This window comes from Triturus cristatus, chromosome 7 (genome assembly GCF_964204655.1).
Source record: "Triturus cristatus chromosome 7, aTriCri1.1, whole genome shotgun sequence".
NCBI classification, from domain to species: Eukaryota; Metazoa; Chordata; class Amphibia; order Caudata; family Salamandridae; genus Triturus; species Triturus cristatus.
This window is the reverse complement of record NC_140590.1, coordinates 408,910,157-408,934,652: the sequence shown is the minus strand read 5'-3', so window position 1 is coordinate 408,934,652 and position 24,496 is coordinate 408,910,157. Positions and strand designations below refer to the sequence as shown.

Genomic DNA, 24,496 nt, shown 5'->3' with positions numbered 1-24,496 from the left:
AATAAAATTGCATCCACCATAAAGCCTGCCAATATATAAGCCTGTCGGGAGGTACAGTTAGGGTGGTCACATGCCTCGATAACGCAAAAAGAGGAGACATGCTTCTGTCATTAGATGGTCTACGAGGCGGGTGGGAGGATGGCCTAACCGCTTCCCTGACAGACAGAGACTGGGAAAGTATCCTAACAGTCCTTTTCATTTCTGACAGGATCTATCGACATTCTAAATTGGAACGTAGCAAGGCGCATAACAGTGCAAGGACTGGGAAAGGGGAGGGGAGGAATAACAAATGAGGAAGGGAAATGCCAATTAAAATACAAGTAACTTGGAGGTATCATTTAAGAGTTGGTGATTGACAATAAATATACAGGTTTGGGATGGCCTATAGGGCAATCTGGCAAAGCCAGAAGAGTTGGTCTGACCAGTAAGTGTGTGGGCCTGTTTTGTGGCTGGTTGTGGGCCTGTTCTCTGGCTGTTTTTGTGCCTGTTTTTACTGTTGATGCACACAGTGTCACATGCCTTGGAAAACGGCAATACACAGCATACCTTTACAAGTGCAGAAGGGGCTTGATTTTCGAATTCTGATAATTTTTCTAGCTATTTTTTTGCTATCTGAATCGTTCATGGTGGCCTCTTTTATTTTGATACAGAGGCCTATTTTCTGTTCCAGTCCGACCATGTAATTATACAACGCCATGACTTGAGCACTCATTTTCCTGTCATAAAATGGTCTGTGGGTTTAAAATAATTACTAAGGATTCACTACATTGCTGTATTCTGACAGAAATGGGGATGGAGATGCAAACACTGTAGGGGCCAAAGTTGGGAGTGTCTGAAGCAGTGGTCTAAGAGGGGAAAAAAACGTAGGGGAACAGTGGGCAGAGAATAAGAGGGTGGGAATAAATAGACAAAGGATTGGATAAGTGGGCGGAATCAGAGGTGTGGCCAGAATGTGTAAAACATCCCAATTTTCAGTATTTATTTGGCATTTCACTGACCAGTTGCAGCTTATTATGTTATTTAATTCAACCAATGTATACCCATGATTGTTTAAGGTTTAATTTGAGCTATTTACATTAAAATACATTAACAAAGTGAGATATGTTTCCAATCACAAAATGTCCCAAATATGCTTACAACAAGTGGAAGCACAAGCAATTTCTCTACGAACCATGGAATTTCTGTCATCAGCACTTCTCCTGCCTTTTCCACAAAAGCAGTTTAAACATGAATGGCAAAATATCCTAGTTTACAAATGTGTATTATATTTTTATGGCTCTGCCATATTTGCCACATAATACAACATCTGCTACATAATCTGACAATATTAACTAATAAATTGTTTGTAGCTCAAACGGATAGAAAGTTACTAAAAAATGTGACTTGTGTTGCTGCGAAGTGGAGGGCCCTTTGCAAAGGTCGACTGATCACCTTTCTCACTGCTACAGTTGTATATTGCACTGGTACTAATAAGGCAAACTCTTTCCAGAGACTGTTAGCATGTGTAAAAATGTCAAAAATGTCAAAATAATAAAGTATCAGAAAATATACTGCATTATGCTGCTGCCTTTATTTGCTGCATAATTTAGTCATCACTGCGGCATAATTTTGTCCTCCTTTGCTGCATAATTCCAGTGCCCCCAAAGCAGACAGCACATGTTAAAAGTGCTTGTGCATGAATCAGAGAGACAGTGAAGTTTGCAAGCTTAGTTTGGTGTGTGTGCACATCCTGCATTGCCGTTCCCTGGTGAGCTACTGCTGCTGAAACAAGGCCAATGGAGGTGGGAATGGGTGAGGCGGACTGGCCTTAATGGCAAGGACAGCTTTAGCGCTGGTGGTGTCCTGTGCAATGATGTTTGTTGGTGCCCCACAATAACCACCTCAGCCACAGATTCCCTCACTACTTCCCTTTAACAGTGCCCCTCAAGTATCCATAACTACACTCTCTCCCAGATGCATTTAATTTGATTTACAGCACTACTCATACCAGTGTAGGTTGTCAGAGCACTTTACATCACACACATTACACAGAGACAATCAATTGTATGTGTGTAAATCACTATATAGGAAATGTTATATAGGACAAAGGACTCCAAGGTGTAGGAGTCACATGACAACCATACTAGTAGGCAGTATAGTTTAATAGTGATTGGTCTGGAGAACACCAACTCAGAATTTAAAACGTAACACCATGGTTGGGGTGTCCTTTAATCATCAGAATTGATTTCTATCCAAATGAACACTTTTTGCAACATTAGGATAATCAAAGACTGGGGGGAGAACCATAATACTCTAATTTATACCTTGCAGTTTGCATGCAGCTCTTAGATGACAGTTAATAGCTCACTGTTCTGTGTTAGGGTTTTAACTTATAAACTGCAATAACAAAAGGATCTCCAAGACAAAAGCAGTAACTCACTGACCTATTTACATTATGTGCACTTTGTGATCTGCATGGTTCATGTTCGTTGCAGCAGGGACATTAACCCTCTGCACTACCTTTCCATGAGTCAAAACTTCCACTAGACAAAACTCCAATTTCTCTCTAGGAAGAACATTAAGCACTGGAGTTATCATGACATTTTTATTGTTGCTGAAAATTGCTGGAGGCCAAGAAGGAGGCAGCAAGAGCTTTTAAAACCATAATATACTAGCAAACACGACGCCCACACGGCCCTTCTCAAGGATCTTGTGACCTCAGTGACAGAGTAACTGTTGCTCTAAGGTGTGCTGCTTCAAAGGTCCGCCCGCAAGACTGGAGGGGAACTTCAGCATGGATTGTGGTGGACAGGCTTTCAAGGTTAAACCACACTTGCCATCGCAGATGGAACTGCCAATGACACTACCAACATAACTACTAGCCCTACCACTCCTAGAAATGCAACAGTTCAGACTAATCTAGGTCCCTCCAGTTACGAATGGCTTGGGTGACAAGTATTAGTCATATTTAATGTATATTGAATTAATAAACATCTGTTGTTAGGCTTATTTAGAAATAAGCCAAAGAACACCACCATGTGGCGGACCGTCATAGGTGCCGGTGTTGAGAATTAAGTGCAGGTGCCGAGCAATTAAGTGGTTGGCTCAAATTGAATATTAATATTGACTCCTCTAGTGAGGTTGAGAGTAGCGGTAGGGCTTCTGCACAGCTTTGGGCCCAGAGACAAGGGACAATGCATGGCAGCAAGGCTCTAAATGGGTTACGTTTGGGGTCTGGAAAATGGAATGGATACTGCTGTGAAATAGAAGTCCACTTATACCCCTGCACAGCCCTTTTCAACAGAGGGGACGTGTTCGTGCCTGCAGCAACTGGCAGCTATGCTAGCCATTTATTTTATTTTAAGACACTTTGCGACTGTAGCACTGTACGAAGGCCATTAAATAATTTTTAAAAAAGCACAAAAAAACAGATCTATGACAGTTTTAAGATAATCATCTAATGAAAGAATAGTTAAGCTGATCTATGAGTCCCCCAATAAAGATCAGAGATAGTCAGAGATAGTCACATTATTTCCCCCCTTGATCAAACCTCACAATAGTCTAAGGTTTTAACATGATACAGTAAATTTGATATGAACATGGTCTGATGGAGAACAGATCAGACCATTAGATCTAAAAGACAGTAGCTTTTTTCAAACTTAAGGAACTAAAATCCGTCACGAATTATACATTTATGTTTGTAATTAAAGCTTTGATATATTGTGTTGATACAAGTGCATCTGCACCTAGCGGTGACCTCAGGGGGGCGCTGTGTTTAGAAATAACTTATGGTTTTAAATACATTTGCTGTAGAGTTCCTTGTGGAGCCAGAAGTTTTTAGGCAGCAATAAAAATCTCAAGGGGCCCGATTCACAGAACAAACTTAAGACTAAATCCTAAACTTAGTACCATTCTGGTATTCACAGAATGCACTTAGTACTTCTGGTATTCACATAATGAACTTACTACTTTTGCTATTCACAGAATGAACTTAGTACTTTTGCTATTCACAGAATGGATTTACGACTCCTAAACTTACGTCCGCACTCGGGCCGGAAATTCCGGCCCGGAGGCGGAGTTTCCGGCCCGGAGGCGGGGCTTCCGGGCTGGAGGCGGAGCTTCCGGGCCGGAGGCGGAGCTTCCGGCCCGGAGGTGGGGATTCCGGCCGATTTAGCTATGGCTGAAATCTCCACCTCCGGGCCGGAAGCTCCGCCTCCGGCCCGGAAGCCCCGCCTCCGGCCCGGAAGCCCCGCCTCCGGGCCGGAAGCTCCGCCTCCGGGCTGGAATTTCCGGCCCGAGTGCGGACGTAAGTTTAGGAGTCGTAAATCCATTCTGTGAATAGCAAAAGTACTAAGTTCATTCTGTGAATAGCAAAAGTAGTAAGTTCATTCTGTGAATACCAGAAGTACTAGGTGCATTCTGTGAATACCAGAATGGTACTAAGTTTAGGATTTAGTCTTAAGTTTGTTCTGTGAATCGGGCCCAAGATAACTATGGTGATTGTTTCTGCTGGAGTGAGATTGTGTTATGTCTAGGGGCAGTTTTGACTCATCCTAAAGTAGCGCAGACGGTTGATATGTCTGCTGCAAAGAACGGGTACCACGCAGATCACAGAATTGCATTTTATGTAGATAGCTCAGTGGATTTCTGTTAGCTCAGTGGAGTACTGCTTTTGTCACAAAGATCCTTTAGTTACAGCAATTCATAAATTACAATCCTAATACAGAACAGTGATTTATGAACTGGCATCAGAGAGCTACATGCAAGCTGCATAATGTGGGCTAGGACGTTATGTTTTTTTTCTCTGTCTTTGATTATCTAGTCCTAATGTTGCTAAAAAGGATTCAAAGCTAAACCCAACCCCGACCAGTACTTTACATTAAATGTACATGGAAAGATGAGGGGCACTGTAGAGGGTGGTAGTGAGGGAATCCGTGGAGGAGGTCATTGGTGGGAGAGGTAAGCAGAACACAATTGTCGCCCGGGGACCACCAGCGCTAAAGCCGGCCCTGCTTATGAAGACTTCACAGTGATGATTTGTAGGTAGTTAGGACACAGAGCCATGCTTTAAGAATATGGTTCAGACTACCTTCTCCTCTCTTTCTCATTAGGTGGTCTGCCTATATTTTCCATCGTGCTTCTGAGATTTGTTTACAGTTAATTAGCATTTCAAAACAGGTGCCATTTGATTTATTAAAATGACACTCCGTGGGTCAGTAAACCGTGAAGGTGCACAATTTTCTCCTTTACATGACACATTCTATAAGTCATGCTTCTGAAGCCATACATGTTCTGTTCATGGTATTGACAATCCTTTGCGAAGGAATTATGCAACTTAATGTAGGCAGTTTCATTAATCTGGGTTTGCATCTTCCAAAACACAAGAAAATAGTACACAATTCGTAAACCCAGAGGTGTTTAATTAAGGTCCAAACTTGCCGGGTCGATACAGTATTTCTAAATATTAGAAAATAAATGTGCATGCATTCAATCTAAAGGGACATCATTTTTGCAGTCTGTGGTTATTCTGAAGGTCTGCATAAACCTTCCTCTCTTCGTTCAACTCTGAGCACCCTTGATTTTGTCAGATGTAGGAAGAGGCTCGCCTGTTGCAGATTATTCACTGGTATGTTTTCAGGGCACTCCACTCAAGTGTGTTTTATTCCCAGGTAAACATAGTTGCCAGGTCTTTCATCTTCTCCTGATTAACGAGGTCGAAGTTCTCACTCCGGGCAACTGTGAAGTGGTTCTTCCAGTCCCCAGTGATCCCTGCAAGACACAGACAGAGCAGATTAAGTAATATGACACAGCCAATCAAAATGCAGGAAGTGGCTCAGTGAGGAAATTCAAGCATGGGATTGGTTGAAACAAATGGGTGCTATATGAGGATTCAATATTGTTGAGAAGTTTTATTAAACAGTCTTCTAAACTATCTAACCATTCTACTCTACAGTCAAAGAAAAGGAAGGTTACAATTACATCAAATGCGTATAAAAGACAATATTATTGAACGAGTGACTGATAACTAAGGGCCAGGTTCTTAGGGGCATATTATCAAGCCAGGCGATACAATTATCGCCGCTTTAGCGGCAGAAAACTGCCGCTAAAACTACGATAATGGGCTTGATAATATGCTCTGTGGAATTGCTATTGAAGGACATTTAAATGTGAAGGACATCTAACATGGGCTTCAAATGGAATTCCATAGAGCATATTATCAAGCCCATTATCGCCGTTTTAGCGGCAGTTTTCTGCCGCTAAAGCGGCAATAATTTTATCGCCTGGCTTGATAATATGCCCCATAGTTTGGTGGACGTGGTATTCTGCCACAAACACAGCAGAGTACTCTGACAGCCAAATCTTCGATTCGCTGGCTCTACTTATAGTGAGGGCGGACCATGATCTTTAATATAGCAGTGGCTCATTGGTTACACGGTCAGAAAATTTACTCTGATGGGCAGATGGAGTCGGGCCGGTCTGACAACAGACCAGCCTCCCTATATATGGCCTGATTTATTTTTTTACCTCCAGTCGCTGACAGGAAAACCCTGACAGTGACGGACAGGAAAAAAGAAAACTAAGATGACTACCATACCCTGGGAGAAAACTCCAAGGATCGGAGGGGGCATTCGCTTTTTTATTTTTCAAATACAAAACTCCAACTGTTGGTGTTTGTTTTTGAACAGCAAAAAAGATTGATCTGATAGACTGACACCGCTCACCACACTTCCAGTGTCTCAGAGGAACCGCTGTGACATCAGTTCCTCTGAAGGCAACACCAACAGTAATCACCAAAATATTAGGAGATAGTCATGTCCTTCGACATCCCGAAAGATGGGTCGGCTGCTTGCCAAACTCGAACTTCTCCAGTAGTTTATTCTCTTACAAACATCTATGGGCTGTGTGCATGCGTCAACAGACTTTATGAGAGTTTCCGGGTGGGTTAACAACAACAAAGGCCTACATGTATGTCATCTCACCAACAGTGCTTTACCACCCTTAAATAATATTCCTCTGTCTTCAGAAATATGCTTTTATTTCCGTAACCCTTTAGCCAGAGCCTACAGTTTGTAAAATCACAGGCTTTGCGCCCATCTTGTGAATTTCTGTGTTTGGAATTACAGCTTTGCTTGGGAACACTGTATGCTGCTCCAAAGTTATTCATGGAAAGCCCTCATTTATTACTGGAAGTATTCTCTACCCCTTTAAGAGAGAGTGGCTGCATTAATAGCTGTTATAATTTTGGGAAACCGGGACACGCATTTCTAAACCTGTAGCATTAAAAGCATGTAATGAAAGAACACAACTGAATGAAATCTGACAGCGAAATAAACAAGTACATCCTCTGTGACCTACGAGACAAGTCTGAGCCAATGTGCGTGCCCTCACGCCCAGTAGTGTATTTAGGTAACACACAATGCTTGGCGTGACTTGGCGTAGCATTCTTCAACACTACGTAAAATGGGGGACTGTCTCGCCTATGTGTCCTGTGGTCTGTCAGCTGTGAATCCCAGCCCTGCATAGCCCAGTCAAATGATCAACCCTGGAGAGAAGGCTGAAAAGAGAACAGAAACCGCGGGAGGTCGAAGGCACCTCAGGAAGGTGCTGAAGACCTGGCTCTTTGACTAATACGGACTGTTGGAAGACCCCCTGCCCAGGACCTTGAGACCCTCACGGGTGAGTAGTGCGCTTATAATTCCCCTGATTGATTGATTGATCACATTTTGGCTGCAGATCATCGGCTCCAGCCAAACAATGACATGGGCCACAAGCTGTCAGTAGAAAGGAGGGTCTTGTCAGTGTTCCACGTCTGAGATAGCAAAGGTTATGGTTGACATAAGCTTAATTTGTTTCATAAAAAAGGAGGACGGGCTTTATGCTGTATTGCTATGTCCTATATTACCCCGAGGACCCTCTAGTCCTCATCCCATTCATTACATATGGAGATAACTATCTCCCAAACAGCAACAAGAACAGAGGAATGCTGGGATCCCTACCCCACCCCTGCCCACTTAACCATTACTTACCCAGTATTCCGCCTATTCTTTTTTCTGTCTGTGTACAGAACGGGATGAGGATGTTGCTGGTGGCTGCTCCTGCTGGTCAGGGGTGGCGGTCTTCCTGTTCGCCCTCTGACAGCTGGGCTGTCTCTGCGGGGTGTTCTCTGGTGCCTCCTGACTTGCGGCACGGAGGTCACTGGCCGGTCCTTTGCGGCTGGTGTGCTGGATCCGCATAGCGGTTTTTCTTCCACCTTCTTTTTGGTGGTGTGCTGCTTTAGGCCAGGGACTGTGGTGTTTGGTGAGGCTGGGAGTCCCTGGCTTGGGTTGCATGGCCCTCTGTTTTCTATGTCATCTCTGTGGCTGGCTTTTGGTCCCTGCTGTTGGTGGTGGGGTCATGAAACATCTCCATCTGGGGCAGGGTCTTGCTGTTGGGTGTGATTCCTTGGATCCTGCCCAACTTCCTGCTGACTTTCTCCACACAGGGAGTTGTGCCTAGGGGATTGAGTTTTTGTACCTCTGGTTCCCGGGTCCCTTCACTTTCTGGGCTTTTTGGTTGCCCAGCTGTTGCTGTGTGTGCCTGGCTCCAGTTTTGGCTGGTCCTTCTTCGGACCTCTGCTTCCTTGGTGGGATGTACAGCTTTGTGTCCTCTGGGCTTGTTCTCCCTTGCCGTATGGTGTCACCCTGGGGGTCTAGTTGGCCTGGACCAGTTGGGTTGGCCTACTGGTTCTTGATGGGGCTTGCTTCCGGGCAGTGACCACCGTTGGGGCCTTGGAGTCTTGAGGGTCGCCTTTGGGTGTCTGCCTGTGGGTTTTTTCTGCCATCCCTTTCTCTTCTTGACTACTGGCTTGGGAGTTCTTCCAGGCCCACTGGTGGTCTGGGTGTTCTGAAGTGGCTGGGGTACAGGTCGGCCTCCCAGTCGTTTCCTCAGCTGCTGCTCTGCACCTGCCTTTACCGGGTGTGGGTTGGGCCATGGCGTTGGCGTGCCTGTGAGGGCTGCTTGGGTTCTGTCCTGGTTTCCCGGCTGCATGTTTTGTTGCTGCTGTGGCCTGGTGGTGGTGGGTCCCAGTTGCTTCTCTCTGCTCTTGGTGGTTGGTTTCTGGGTTGTGACCGTTTGGCCCTGTGCCTCTCTTCTGGGCCTATGGGGGCTCAGTGTTGGGACAGGTCTGTGGTTCAGTCGGCTGGCTTCTTGGGTGCCTGTGGGGACGTCGGTGGGGTGGGGCTGTTGGCCACCCTGTTTGTTCTCCTGTTTTTGTGGTCCTGGCATGGTGCTTGGTTTCTGCTGTTTTTGGGACCATGGTGTCCTGTGGTCCTTATCCCACCTGTTGGGTCTGTGGTGTGTTGGTGTGGCTTGTCTCCGGTGACCTGTGGCTTGGTCTACTCCAGTGCTGTTTTTCTCAGCCCTCTGTCGGTCCCTGGGTTTTGTGTTCCGGGTGTCATCCTTGGTGTGTCGGGTTTGGGGCAGGGTGTTCCCTGTGGGCTTTGGGTTTCCCTGGCCTCGGTGGCCTTGGGGATTTGCCTCACCCCACTCTAGTTTCTCTCTGGTGGCAGTAATCTGGTCTGGTGCGGTCCGGTTCGGGGCTGGTAGTGTCTGTCCCTTGGTTTTCCTTGGGTGGGTCCCTGTGATGGCCTCGTTCCTGGTGGGGAGTTGTGCTTCACTGGGTTCTGGACACTGGTCCTCCCCCTGCCTGTTCCTGTTTGTTTGGAATGTGTTTTCTGGTTGCCCAGTTCTTATAGTTAGTTTTCAGGCAGCTGGTGTTCTGGTGCTTGTTGGGCCTGCTTCCTTCTAGCCGTGGCAGTGCATTTGTTGGGCGGGATTCCGGCGGTGGTATCCAGGTGTTCTTTGCTTTCTTTGTGAGTGACTCGGTCTGGGTCTGTTGGCCAGTCTCTGTGCTCCGGTTCCGTCTCCGTCTTCCGTTGGGGGTGCTTGGCGGTCGTCCTGTCCTTCTGGTGGTTGGTGCTGGACGTTTCTGCTCTGGGGCCTGGCCCTCCTTTGGGGGGTTTTGGTGGTGGTGGCCTCTGGTATATCTAGGGGCAGGCTCTGTCTGGTAGGTGGAGGCTTGCTCTTGGTCGATGCTTCCTCACTTCCTGGTTTGGTCTGTGTGGCCCTGCCTTTGGTTGGTCCTCTGGGTTTGTGCCCTGCTCTTTTGGCTGACCCTCTCATCTTTTTGGCTGGTCTGTTATGGGACTCCCCAGTGGTGTTGGGGTTGGTCCCATGGTTGGCTCTGTCTCCCTTCAGGGCCTGGTTGGGGTATGGGGGGCTTTTGGGTCCTCCATTGCTTCTCCTCGGCTCGCTTTTGGGGGTGATTGTGTTTTTTTTCTTTCAACTTTTTGGAGTGTTCCTTCCAGTGTCTGTTTGGGCACGCTCTCTCTTGGCTCTACTGCTGGGTCTGTGGGTCCGCTTGGTGCTGTGGGTGTGGTGGGCCGGTGGCCCGGTGGCCCGGTAGGCACCCTTGCAGATTTTCTGTGCCCTATGTGGTGCTGTGTCTGTTCTAGCCCTCCTAGTGGTGGGGTGGTTGCTTCAGCCTCCGTTTCCATTCTGAGGCTTTGCCTTTGACCTTGGGGTCTTTCAGGGGAGCCTCCTTAAGGCCTTAGTTTCATTTGTCCTTGCCTTGTCGTCTTCGTGGCTGTCTACTTTCCGCTTTGAGGTGATGGGGGTTTGGGGTGGTGGGGCCTGGTTGCCTCGCTTGTCCTTTTTTCCTGTGGTTGCCTGCCTCCTTGGTGCCGCTGGTGCCTTCTCTGGTTCTTCTTGGCTTTGGTTGTGTCTCAAGTCTGGCTTGCTGGTGTGTCGGTACACTTCAGGGTCGTCTTACGTGTGTGGCCTCTTCACTGTCCTTTAGTTGTTGCTTGCTTCTGGGGGTTCCTCCATTGGTGTTGGTTTAGGGTGTTCCTAGTGTGGGTTGACTGTCCTCTGGGTGGTTGGCAGCCTGTTCCTTTGCTTGGTCATCTCCTGCTGGTTCTGGGAGTGCGACCCTGTTGTATGGTTGGGAGTTTTGTGGGCTGTGACCCTGCTTCTTTTTCCTGTGGTTCTCCCTTTTGCTTTGCATGGTATGCTATTTTTGGTTTGGTTTCCTGAGTGTTGTGTGGGAGTTCAGAAGGCCGGCTTTCTGGCTTTGGTATACTCCATATGTAATGAATGGAACTAAGACTAGAGGGACATGGGCGTAATGCCCTATCACTTACCAGTAATCTTCATTACTCCTCGGCCCATTCATTACGCCCCTCTCTCCCTTCCTCCCTCCATTCGTCCAGCCTTCCTGTTGGTGGCTTGGTAGTTTAGGAAGAATGCTGGGTAAGTACTAGTTAAGTATTACCAGTGGGAAGGGTGGGGTAGGGATTCCAGCATTCCTCAGTTCTTTATTTTCCGTCTGGGAGATAGTTATCTCCATATGTAATGAATGAGACGAGAACAACGTGACCAGGAGTAATGAAGATTACCAGTAAGTAATAGGGCAATACTCTATTGTTAAAAGGATACTTCAAGTGGCTACAAAATGCACCTGACAAGGTAAAAGCCCTTGCATATAGAGAATATTGCACTCAATGTTTAATGGAAGGATACATTTGCCACAATAAAAGACATTATTTAGATTAAGCAAAATCCTGAAATACAAAATATCAACAATTTAGACATGGATTGATTAATAAATGTTCACGTTTTATCACATATGACAAATAAACATATAGTTTATGGACATGTTTTAATATATAGAAAGGTCTGCTTGTGTATGGAAACAAGAACTCATCCAACATTTGTTTCATCTTACACTGGAGAGCATATCTACGCTGTTGATAGTTTGTATTTCAAAATATTGTTAATTCTAAAAAATGTCAAAGTTATTGTGGCAAATGCATTCTCCCGTTATACACCCTTGTCTCATGTGGGCCTGGGCAACATTTACATTTTGCTGCATAATTTTGGTGATTTCCCATAACAAAATGTTTTCATAAGTACCGAGAGTGCACCATTATTGCAGGTTGTGTAACAAAAATCACGTTCAGAAGGAAATCGTAACACAGCATGCATGGAAACACTGCAATTGGGGCAAACAGGAGAGACATCTTCTGAACATAAGCAGCAACTCTTCAACACAGATATACAACACTATTACAGGATGATTTTTACCCGAACTAACCCTTCAGGTAATTATTTAGCTCAAAACTACATTTCCGATCTGGAGTGGAAATTCTTTTAACACTAAAGACCAGAAAATCAACATGAAAATATATTTTCGAGCTGAATTTTTCACCGAGCAAACCATGTGGGTAATTTTTTCAGCATCAAACTCATTTTAGGTATTGTATGCAAAGCTCTTGCGCTGTGCATGTGAAATCTCTTGTATTTAATATATCTTAAAAGGGGGCTCCCATCAGTTACCGTGGCCAAGTTTTTTTTGCTAACTTCCCCTGGCATTTACAATACTTCTAATAAAGCTGTTCACACTGTTTAAGCCCCATTCACTGTCAAGATAAGATGTCTTCCCACGGAAAAGCCAGACAGCTTCGAAAAGTATGCTTGAACCATTGCTTTTTATTACTTAGTTGTCTAAAGCAGAGGCTTTAGCCTTAGAATGTTTGTGGCATTTCCTATTCATGCCTTAGTACCTTTCTTTGCACTTTGTAGGCCTTATCGAATTCAAATTTTTTCAACTTAATCTATTTGGTCATTATGATCAGATTCTAAATGTTGTAATAAACACTGCACGTTAAAAATAAAGATTCACACAACTAATCTGAGATAGAATCCTAAAATTACTACTTCTGGTATTCACAGAAGGCATTTAGTAGTAGTAAAGTTAGTACTCCTAACTTTACTACTACTAAATGCCTTTTGTGAATACCGAAAGTTGTACACTTAGGATTTTGTCTCAGTTCAGTAGTAGTAAAGTTAGGAGTCCTAACTTTACTACGACTAAATGCTTTCTGTGAATACCAAAAGTAGTAAGTTTAGGATTTTATCTCAGATTAGTTCTGTGAATCGGACCCAAAGTTACTATACAAGAGCTATGCTGTATTTTACTACTAAACAGGTAGCCAGAAGTGTAGTTACCTTACAGTTAAAATGGGCTTGATTTAAATGGTACAGCAGGTGCTGTGGCACTGAGGCCAAAGGTTGTCATATCTCCAATAAACACCAAATATTGGTATTTTTTACTATTAAACAGGCAGTCACTAGTGCAGTTATCTTGCAGGCACCAGGGAAATTATTTGAATGATGCAGCAGGTGCAGTGACACAAGGTCCAAAGGTTGTCACAACTCCTCTTAGCACCTAATATTACTATATTTCACAACTAAACAGGCAGTCACAAGTACAGTTATCTAGTAAGTGCTAGGGTCATGACTTCAACAGTGCAGCAGGTGCAGTGGCACCGGGACCAAACGCTCCAGGCACCCCATTAAATGCAGATTTCTGCTATATTTTACAGCTAAACAGGCAGTCACAAGTGTAGCTATTTTCAGGCACTAGGATCCTGATTTGAATGGTGCAGCGGCACCAGGCCAAAAAGTTGTCAGAACTCCTCTAAACACTAAATATCGCTATATTTTATTACTAAACAGGCAGTAACCGTTTCAGCACCCTTGCAGCTGAAAGGGGCTTAATTTAAATGGTGCAGCAAGTGCAGTAGCACTAGGCCCAAAAGTTGTCATAACTCCACTAAACACCAAATATTGCTATATTTTACTACTAAACAGGCAGTCATAAGTGCAGTTATCATTCAGGCACAAGGTCATGATTTGAATGGTGCTGCAGGTGCAGTGGCACCGGGCCTAAAAGTTGTCAGAACTCCTCTAAACACCTTATAGTGATATATTGTATCACTAAACAGACAGTCACAATTGCTGTTACCTTGCAATTGAAAGGGGCTTGATTTAAATGGTGCAGCCGGTCCAGTGTCACCGGGGTCAAAAGTTGTCACAACTCCACTAAACACCAAATAATGCTGTATTTTATTACTAAACAGGCAGTCATAAGTGCAGTTATCTAGCAAGCACTGGGGTCATGATTTCAATAGTGCAGCAGGTGCAGTGGCACCAGGACCAAAAGTTCCAGACACCCCACTAAATACCTAATATTGTAATATTTTATTGCTGAGCAGGCAACAAGAAGTGCAGTTACCTGGCAGACAACAGGGTCATAATTTGAATGGTGCAGCAGGTGCAGTAGTGCTGGGCCCAAAAGTTTTCAGAACTCCTCTAAACACATAGGGGGATATTCTCAAGAACGTGTGATATCCATCGCAAAATTAGCTTAACGCAACTCTTCACATCGCAGTCAATCGCGTGAAATTAACACAACGTTAACGTGGTATTCACAAGCCGGCGGTACCAGGTGATAGGCTCACGATAATGCGTCAAATGTCCGCGATAAAGTCAACGCGACGCCGCAAAAATGCAAAAAACAAACGCAAAAAAAAGCTGTGATGAGGCCAATTGCGATACAAAAATCAGCGAAAACCAGCGACAGGCCTGCATTGCCCACGCATCATGCGGGAAAATGCACTATAAAAGCAAAACAAAAAAGGGAGAAAAAAATAAACTGCGTAGCACCATGGATGCACCCGGACCGGAGTGACTACTTCGGGGTTTCGGCAGCGTGCCCGCGGTGCGGCCTGGAGGGGGCACGGTTCCTCCACATGCTTTGGGATTGCCCGCTCCTGGGAGAGTTCTGGCGGGGAGTGACGTCTGGATTGGCGGCCGCAACTGAAAGAGATGTAGCATTGACGGCGAGTTGTTGTTTGTTACATTGGTTTCCACACACTGCCAAGACCAAAATTACTAGCAAGTTTCTTGACCTGGGGCTGGTCTTGGCCCAGAGGGAGATTACTAGCCACTGGAAGTCAAGGACGGGTCCCAACTTGGCGCGATGGACTAGGGAGTTAGTGAAATGGGCAGAGGCAGAGGGGAACTGAAGGTTGCGTATGGCCGCCCGCACTGGGAGTGACAGGTCTCTGGAGATGGCGCGAGCGTGGGTTGCATTGGTGGAGCTGGTAAAACACCCGCCTGAAGATACTGACGGCTCTTCTGACCGGGGGGAGTCAGCAGCGGATGCTTAAGGCTTGGTGGCACTGATGTAGCATGGAGTGGGGTGCCGATACAATGGTATGCTCTTTGGTGAATACTTGTCCCTTACACAGGCATTGGCGGTTCGGAATGCATGCACTGTGAACTATCACTATCCTGCCAGTGGCTTTAGCCCGGAATCTGGTCTTCGCTCGGTGGCATGCCGAGGGGGAGGGGGGAGAGGGAGGAGGGGTTAGTTGGGGTAGGGGGGGGTGTGGGGACAGGTGAGTTCCAGGCTGCAGCAGTTGATCGGAGGGATACCTATTAATAGATTTTGTTAACTCCTACTGCCCGACGGCGAAAGAGGCGCCGGGGATTCCCCCCAATTTGATTACATTTCCCTATGGTAGGCGGGAGTGCCTTTCTTTGTTGCTTGCAGTTGATTGGTGCTGCCTTGTGGTGCTGTAATATCCTATTCAACACTAAGTTTGTACTTAATCTGTCTATATGCAGCTTTCTTTGAGTATGTGTATGTGCCTCTGTCCTTGGATAACTCAATAAGATTTGTTTAAAAAAAAAAAAAAAAAAATGGATGCACCCGGACCGAGTGCAGAGGCCAACGCAAACCCCACAAGCCCCACAGACCACCAGCAAGGAACCTCGTGGTCGGGGAAGGCCATGGAGAAGAGGAAGAGGCAGACGGGGTGCTGTCCGCTGGAAAACCAGATCAGCGTCACAGAGGTGACAGAATAATACCACCCACTGAACGTCAAAATTACAAACGTGAATGCAGTCGGAGTGTCGAGGAGGTCTATGGAGGAGGAAAAGAGGTGCTGGCATGATGTGAAAAGCCCGCTGCCAACAGGAAAGCAGCAACGGCAACAAGAGGTGGGATTCCTGTGCCACAGGAGGAGCTGGAGGAAATGGAGGTCATAGTCACCAGGGTGGTGACGGCGCAAGGAGTTGCGTGTCTGGACACCGCTCGATAGGACCTGACACAACATCAACAGGATGAGTAACGACCAGGGCCTGAGGGGACGGGGGAGATGGGCACAATGTTACACATGTACAAAGATGTGTAGCACACTGCACACCCACAATGACCCTGAATCATGTCCCTGAACCCTGTGGCACACTGCAGCATACACACATAGCAATAAAAGCACATCTGATGACAATATTGCACAAAGTGCAACACCGACACTGCAGAACAGAGGACACAACTGGGTCTGCTCATGCACAGAAACAGCAAAAGAGACACAATTGATGGACGGAATGCAGAACAAATCAAAACATTCACCCCCAGTCAAGAGATCTGGGTTAAATCCATCATTCTTTTGCTCACCATGCCACCCCTATTTAGAGCTGGTCATATGCAAATCAGTCTTGACCCTGTGCCTCATGGGAACAGTCCAGCCCGAACTGCCAAGCCAGGTCCTCCCTGGGCCGGAAACAAGCATCCTAGGACCGGTTTCGGGGTTTCACCCCTCATCAGCCAGGTGTGAGCAACTCCGTTAGTCTGCCAGTACCGCGTTTGGAGGTGGTCCTGGCAGTGGTGGCGTGTGCTTACTGCGGTGATGCGACGTCCAGGCGGGTCAGAACTCGATTTGAAGAGTGAGCCCTAGTGGACAACATTTAAGTCTGGAGGCAGCGGGCAGCGCAGTGCCACAGACACATGGTGTTGAAGACCCCAATATCTCACCGGACAGGGTCCCTGAAATGAGCTGCACAGATTTAGTGGCCCTGGATGCATGGGGGACGGCACCAAAACACCACCACGGGATGGTAACTTGCAGTGCAGTGAGATGGGCCACGCGAGCTGAGCGGGTCCTCATCAATGTCCGAGGTGAATGTGGCGGAGGGTTGCGGGTGACAGTGGAAGATGTCCTCCAGGGCATGATGCAGAGAATAGCCACACGGAAGCGGCAAATTGAGGACTGGAATGCTACAGCCTCATTTTTGCCAAAAAACTAGTATCCCCGACATGATGATGAAGACAACCCCCAGTCCATAGACTCAGTCACCACCAAAGTTCAACCAGAAAGTCCCCATGGCTGTCGGGGAACAGACTTAGTGGCACCGGAGCTGTAGGGGTATGCAGTCTGCGATGAGGCCAGTACAATGATATGAAAGCTGCCATAAATAAATCAAGACTGAGGGCCTCATTATGAGAAGTGACGCGTCGCTGCATGAAATCAGCGATGTGTCACTTCTCAGTTCGCCCTCCTTGTGACATGATGGATGCGTCATATTTACTGTATGATGCATCATGTCACAAGGAGTTACAGATATCTCAGTATTTCTGATGTATCTGTAGGTGCAAAAGTGCCGCATTGCTGGAGTGTGTCAAAAAAATGACGCAACTCTAGCAATGTGTCCTTTCACATGGGGCAAGCCCCATGTAAAAGGGCCTGTGTCTATCTTACGCCTGCTGTGAGGCAGGCGTAAGATTTTGACGCAGTTGCACCCTAGAAGTGGCGCAGTGAAATCTCGTAGATTTCACTGCGTCACTTCTACGAGACTTACTTACGTGGGAACGCCTACCTTGCATATATTATACCTGACGCAGGTATAATGTAGCGGAGGGGTTTACAAAGGGACGCATCTAAGCGGCACTTTGTAAATAGGGCACAACAGAAGGCATGTTTTACGCTGCGTCACAAAAAGTGACGCAAAGGAAGCGCAATACTGTCGCAAAGCCTCATAAATAAGGCCCTGAGTTCCCAATGTGTGACCGACTCAATCGCAGTGTAGGCCCGAGGCAGCGGTCAGCAAGGGCCCACAGCCACGTGTCGTTGGCTCGCGATGCACAGAGCTTGTGACACCAGAGCAGTTGTTGGCAGTGTTCGATCACCTGGGTAGTTGGCGATGACGTTGGTGGCGATTCCCAGGTGGTCCACTGTTGTCTGCACATTGATAGAATGCATGCGCTTTCTATTGAGGTAATTGTGTGCAGTGTCACCAGGGGGCACTGGAAGAACATGTGTGCAGTCAATTGCCCCCTGGCATGTGCGGGAAGCCAGCTATGGTGTAGACGCCTTGCTTGGTCTCCAGCTGTTCATGCGCAGTGTGGGGGGGAGTATGGGTACAGGGTACCAAGCTGATGATGGCATCCAAGACTGTTGTGGTGAACTTTGATTGGGCTTGCTGTGAGACTCCTCCGACTCTGGCGGTTGTTGGTTGGAAGGTCCCAGAGGCCAACATGTGCAGCACAGCCAGCAGCTTTATCTGCGGAGGGATGTTGGTTGTCCGCTGTGTTGGTACCATCACCCTGTGGGCAATGGTGGTCAGGATGGTTGTCCTTTTGAACCTGTAGTGGGCAATGACATTCCCTGGTGTTGGGTCTGTGAGGTTGGTGTGAGTACTGGACGTCTGCTATCTTGGTCTGCGCTGCCTCTGAGGTGTTCCGGGGGTGGGGGGTGGGAGGTACGGGAGTGACGGTGTTGGGTGTGGTGGCGGTGGGTGTTGTGGGCCTGTTGGGGTTCCGTGCTGTATGATCAGTGGCTCCATGGCATCTGTTGATCTTCAGGTGTGGCTCTGGTCTGGGCTCCCTTGTCTGGTGCCGGTTGTCGTCCGACTTTGCACCAGGTCAGAGCAGGTGATAATTTCCTGCTGCTAATGCGCCTTATCACATGTTTTGTGTTCTTATTGCAGATCTGGCTGGTCATTGAGAATGTTGAGGTGTAGTTTTGTTGCAGGTTTTTGCTTGGGAACGCCTACTCGGCATGTTATTAGCGATAGTTGACGGGGTCATCCGTGGCGATGTTTTTTAAGGATGCTATCGCCGGAAAACTGGTGATATCGGCTGTTAGCACCAGCTTATGAATGGGGCGATAACTTTATCGTGACTTTGGCCGCACTAAAGTGCCGATAACTCAGTGATAACTCCTTGAGAATATGCCCCATAATATTGCTATTTTTGACTACTATACAGACAGTGGCAATTGCACTGACCTTGCAGTTAAAAGTGACTTGATTTGACTGGTGCAGCAGGTGCAGTGGCTCTGGGGCCAAAAGCTCTAGGTACTCCGCTAAACCTGGATTTTTGCTAAATTTTACTACTAAGGGCCATGATTTGAATGGTGCAGCAGGTGCAGTAGCACCAGGACCAAAAGCTCTAGGCACCCCACTAAACACCTATTATTGCTATATTTTACTACTAAACTGGCAGTCACAAGTGCTGCTAACTTGCAGACAACAGTCATAATTTGAATGGGGCAGCCGGTGCAGTGGCACTGGGCCCAAAAGTTCTCAAAACACTTAATATTGCTATATTTTACTACTATACAGGCAGGCACAATTTGCATTCATCTTGCATATAGAAGGTGATTGATTTGGATGGTGCAGTAGGTGCAGTGTCGCCAGAGCCAACAGTTCTAAAGGCCCCACTAAACGCAGAATATTGCTAAATTTTACTACTAAACAGGCAGTCACAAGTGCAGTTATCTAGCAGGCACTAGGGCCATGATTTCAATGGTGCTGCTGGTGCATTGGCACAGGGGCCAACAGATGTCAGAACTCCTCTAAACACCAAATATTGTTATAGTTTACAACTAAACAGGCAGTCACACATGCAGTTATCTTGCAGGAACTATGGCCATGATTTGAATAGTGCTGCAGGTGCAGTGGCAGCGGGCCCAAAAGATGTGAGAACTCCTTTAAACACATAATATTGCTATTACATCAATGTATTCAATTATTTTTCACTTTTATTTCATTTAAAAAACAAAATGCTATTAAGTACCTGCACGATACCACTAGTAACAGCACAATAAATTGCCTTTTTGTACATAAACATGTCATAACACCTTAACAGACTTTCTGTAACTTATATTGTACAACTACTCAGGAAGCTACAACTTACAACAAAAAACAGACTATTATTAATCACATAGGCGAAACCTAATGCATTTACCAATGCTTGTTAAGTTTTTTAACATAAAGAAACTGGGAGGCTACTGTTCAGTAAGTTATTAGAGACAGCGGTCCCTTTCAAGAAAAGTACATATGTATAACCACAACACTCCAATCAGGATTGGGTCTAATAGTGTCCAAATGGATAATATTAGGATTTAGTTCAAACATTAAAGCATAAACATTACATTAACATAAAGTGAGCAAGACGTGGCGGGGTTTTAGGAAATCAACAGATTTCCTTACCTCAGGCATAAAACTTAAAAAGTGACTTTATAGTGAGAATAAGAAATAACAACAGTCAGAATGACAATATCATCTTATAATCCGCATAAATCTCAAATGAAGGTTAGAGTTTAAGACGTGGTTGTCAACGACGTGTCGATCCCCAACGACGGTTACGGAATCATGATCAGGATGAAAAAATCAAAAAATGCCTGGGAAGTTGCTGGTGATGCAAGGTGTGAGACACTGGGCTCATGGAAGGGAGCTGTATCCCAACCTAGGCTGAAGGTAAAACATAATCTGTTGGTTGCCGGGTGGACTGCCAATGATGGTCACATGAGGAAGAAAAGTGTCCAAACAGAGCAGTTTGTAAGAGCGTTGCTTGGGTCCGAATAACCGGGAGGCAGTCGTAGGGGAGAGCGAGGCCTCACCCCCCACTGGATCCGAGGACCGGGATAAGTGTTAGGCATGCCTGATGGCACGTAGGCGTTCGGGGGAAGCATGAATAGGGGAATAAGCTGTACGAAATCAGAGCCTTGAATTAGGCTGCATTGTACGCACGGAAAAGGGCGCCGAGTGGGCATGCCGTATGATGCTGCAATCGCCAAGCGGGGTAGTGCAGTGAGGTCCGGTTAGGTAGCAACTTTCTTTTCCTGTCCTGAAAACTCCTTGCTCTGCTTTATTCAGATCTTGGCTATTTTGACTTTGGAGGAAAAGCATCACTCTCTTTTTGTCTGCAATCTCTGCGCATCCATACCCTTGGAATTTTTCCTTTTGGGCAAAAAATAAGTAAGTTCAATGCATCACTTTTCAAAAGGTTTGTTGCTTGATGGAGGTCAGGTACCACTATTTTTGCTACTTCTTGTTTTATTTTTCTTTGTTGGATGGCCTGCAATTTGAAGTAGAGCCCCATGTGAGATAAAGCTGTTTTAAGGAATAATGTTTGCACATTTTTAGGATGGTGGATGCCTGGGGTTATAAATAATTGTTCTCCATTTCCTTCAGTTTTTTGTGACTTTTGTACAGATTTGTTAATTATTTAATGTGCTGTTGTTGTACTGTTTTGGGCCTACTCTACCTTGCAGTAGGCTCAGTGTATATTTTTTTTATGTATTTTTCATATTCTCGCTGCTGCTGTACTACATGTTGTTTTTTAAATTGTAGGCACTTGTGGATGGCATTGTATTACATGCAAAATATAGGTGTCTGTTAGTGACTATGGTTGTGGTGGCTCCTGGAATACAGATCTACGCAGCCAGGCGTGTTCCTTTATTATCAGCTACCTTCTTCCCCGTGTGCTTTTCCACCCTGTTTGAGTGTGATCCATCGTAAGTAGTATAAATATTTAAAGTTTAACTTTCACCTCACTATTTACTAATCTAGCCCTTTAACTGCACTGGGCCCCCTAAAGTTAGATTGATTTCAGCATTACCCCCTTCACAGAGGCATATGGTCCTCTGATGAATAGGAGGGGTGGGAATTAGAATGTCCAAAACACTTCATTAGCCACTCAAAGAGGACCATTCATTTGTGACTAACTCGCAAATTTGAAATCAGGTTCAAATACACAACTCTCAGCACCATACTGTAAAAATAAAATATCGCAATGGAGAGACACGTTCCCCTAAAGAAATTAGGGCTAACTAAAATAATAGGGCCTGATTCACAGAACTAATTTAAGAAAAAATCCTAAACTTACTACCATTTTGGTATTCACAGAAGGCACTTACTCATTTTGGTATTCACAGAAGGCACTTACTCATTTTGGTATTCACAGAAGACACTTACTCATTTCGGTATTCACAGAAGTTAGGAGTCCTAAGTTTAGGACTCCTAAATGCCTTCTGTGAATACCGAAAGCCTTAAAATTAGGATTTTTCTCAGTTTAGTAGTAGTATAGTTAGGACTCCTAACTTTAGAACTCCTAAATGCCTTTTGTGAATACCGAAAGTCTTAAAATAAGGATTTTTCTCAATTTAGTAGTAGTAAAGTTAGGACTCCTAAGTTTAGGACTCCTAAATGCCTTCTGTGAATACCGAAAGCCTTAAAATTAGGATTTTTCTCAGTTTAGTAGTAGTAAAGTTAGGAGTCCTAGCTTTTGGACTCCTAAACTGAGAAAAATCCTAATTTTAAGACTTTCGGTATTCACAGAAGGCATTTAGGAGTCCTAAAGTTAGGACTCCTAACTTCTGTGAATACCGAAGTGAGTAAGTGTCTTCTGTGAATACCAAAATGAGTAAGTGCCTTCTGTGAATAAGAAAATGGTAGTAAGTTTAGGATTTTGTCTTAAGTTAGTTCTATGAATCGGGCCCATAGACACTAGAAGCTCTGCTACTGTGATTCAGAATAGAAGCAAAACGTGATATTCTGAAAAGATTTGCTGATTCTCCCTACAACACATTTAGTTCAAAAGAATAATTTTACTCAGTTTTCAAATAAAGAACTTCAGGACACTATAATAGAAACAATAATAGACTCAGGCAATTTAGATAGTTATTGTATTAATGCTCTGAAATCGAAACAGATAAGCAATTTCTTAAGCATTTCAGGTAAGATTATTAAAGCATGTAGTGCAGAACTACAAACTTCATCAGAGGTTCAACAAAACATCAGAAATAAAGGTACAGACTTCTACCACCATTAAAGATAAAAGATAGTTCAGTCCTATCTAAAGATTCAAAGCAACGGGGTAAAATAATCAATTTTAAAGGCCTCTAAGAGCAAGTTTATGAGCATAGGCAAAAACAAGTATGAGGCTCAATCAATTCATTCTGCAAAGAAGGATTCCAGGTCAACTGCATAAATGCAGCTGCAAAAACAAAAAGGCAGTCCAAGATAGGATTTTAAAGGATTATTATAATATCATAGGAAAAGAGTTCAGTTCGCTCTCAAGGAATGAAAAATAACACAATGAATTGCATCAAAAGGAAAAATGTATGGCGATGCCCCTCCTTTGGAGTTTCTTCTTTTATAGTCCTTATGAAACCTTGATGACATGGTGTCAATCCACTAATCAGTCCATCGTACGATTAGTTTGCGTATGTAGTCTAAAAATACATTTAGTTAATCCTGCATTCTTTCCCAGGCACTTCATGTGTATGACTTGGTTTTCCGACCTTCACAGGCTTGTCAACAGTAACAAATATGCAATGTAACAGTCAATGGCATTGGGATGGATTTGACTTTCCCATGAGCCATCTCATAGTGAACTTGTCCTTTGTATTTAAAATGAAATATGCACAAATGCAGAAATGCAAATTAAATATTGTGTTGATAAGAGAAAAATTGCAGCCCAAGAAAGAACACGTTTTAAACTTAAAATGCATACATCAGGTCTAAATCAATTAAACTTAATTGAAATCAAATATAGTGCATTGGATCATTATTACATAATAAAAGAAGAAGAATGAATGTTTCACCAATGTATTATTACATGAAATTGATTAGCGTTAGTTATGGCCTACTGCCACAAATTTTTCAACATCCATACATGTAAATTATTCTCAAAAACATTTTTACTAAACTTGTTTCTAGATTTTTTATAATAAATTGGGTCTCTACTATCACATATGTAAGTTTTAATTTCCTAACTATTTTTATCACACAATTGCACCACAATCGATCCCTAATACATTTGCAATGAAAGGCAATAGAACTGTTAGGCCTCATCGTTAGATTCATTAGTTTTCATCATCAGTATGGGAATAGTAAAACATAATTTCATGAGTAATCTTGTTATTTAAATCTATTAATAAGCATTTTAAATATTTTGCAATGCATTTTCTCCTTTACTGACTCTTTCAAGCACGCTTTTAAAATGCTGTTACTTTACTTGTATCTCTTGCTGTATCACTTCATTCATCTTGTGTAATGTGCACATTCAGGTTTTTGTATCCGAATCAGTAAAAGTGTCATGTAAGATGATTTTTAAAACATTTAGTTTCATCAAGCCCCCCTCTGATGGCGAATCAAGCCATTACAATATCTACACATCAGATCTCATCAAATTGCAAGTTTGTTATCTTTAACCTCTTTCTTCTACTCTCGTCTAAGATTTTCATTTCATCATAATATTTATGTTGTTCATTTTACATTTTAAGGTCAGTTCTCACTCTTTTTACTCATTGTTTGTCTTTTCATATTTGCAGATTTGATTTCAAGTCACTAATGTTTTTGATGGAACGTTCCAAATCTCTGCTCTTATCTGGTATGCAGGTGCAACGATGTCAGACCTTTAATATTCAACAGCCTCCGCCCTCCTTTCCGAGAAGGATATCAAGGGCATCTTGATTTTGAGTCACCATTGATCCTATTGAAATAATTTCTACATCTAAAACAGAAAATGCCCCAGCTGTACTAGTGGCTAATTTATCAACTA

General features: G+C 44.5%; 1 protein-coding gene across 1 annotated transcript in view; it reads right to left on the bottom strand.

Moving 5' to 3' along the window:
* Positions 1 to 5,278: 5,278 nt before the first annotated feature.
* The window catches only part of LOC146809806 (sulfotransferase 2B1-like), a 496,995-nt gene continuing 477,777 nt past the window's right edge, over positions 5,279 to 24,496 (bottom strand). Inside the window, exon 7 of the mRNA XM_085614386.1 lies at positions 5,279 to 5,748. Within this exon, the coding sequence (XP_085470512.1) occupies positions 5,639 to 5,748 (110 nt within the window). The 3' untranslated portion in view covers positions 5,279 to 5,638. The remainder of the gene's footprint in view (positions 5,749 to 24,496) is intronic.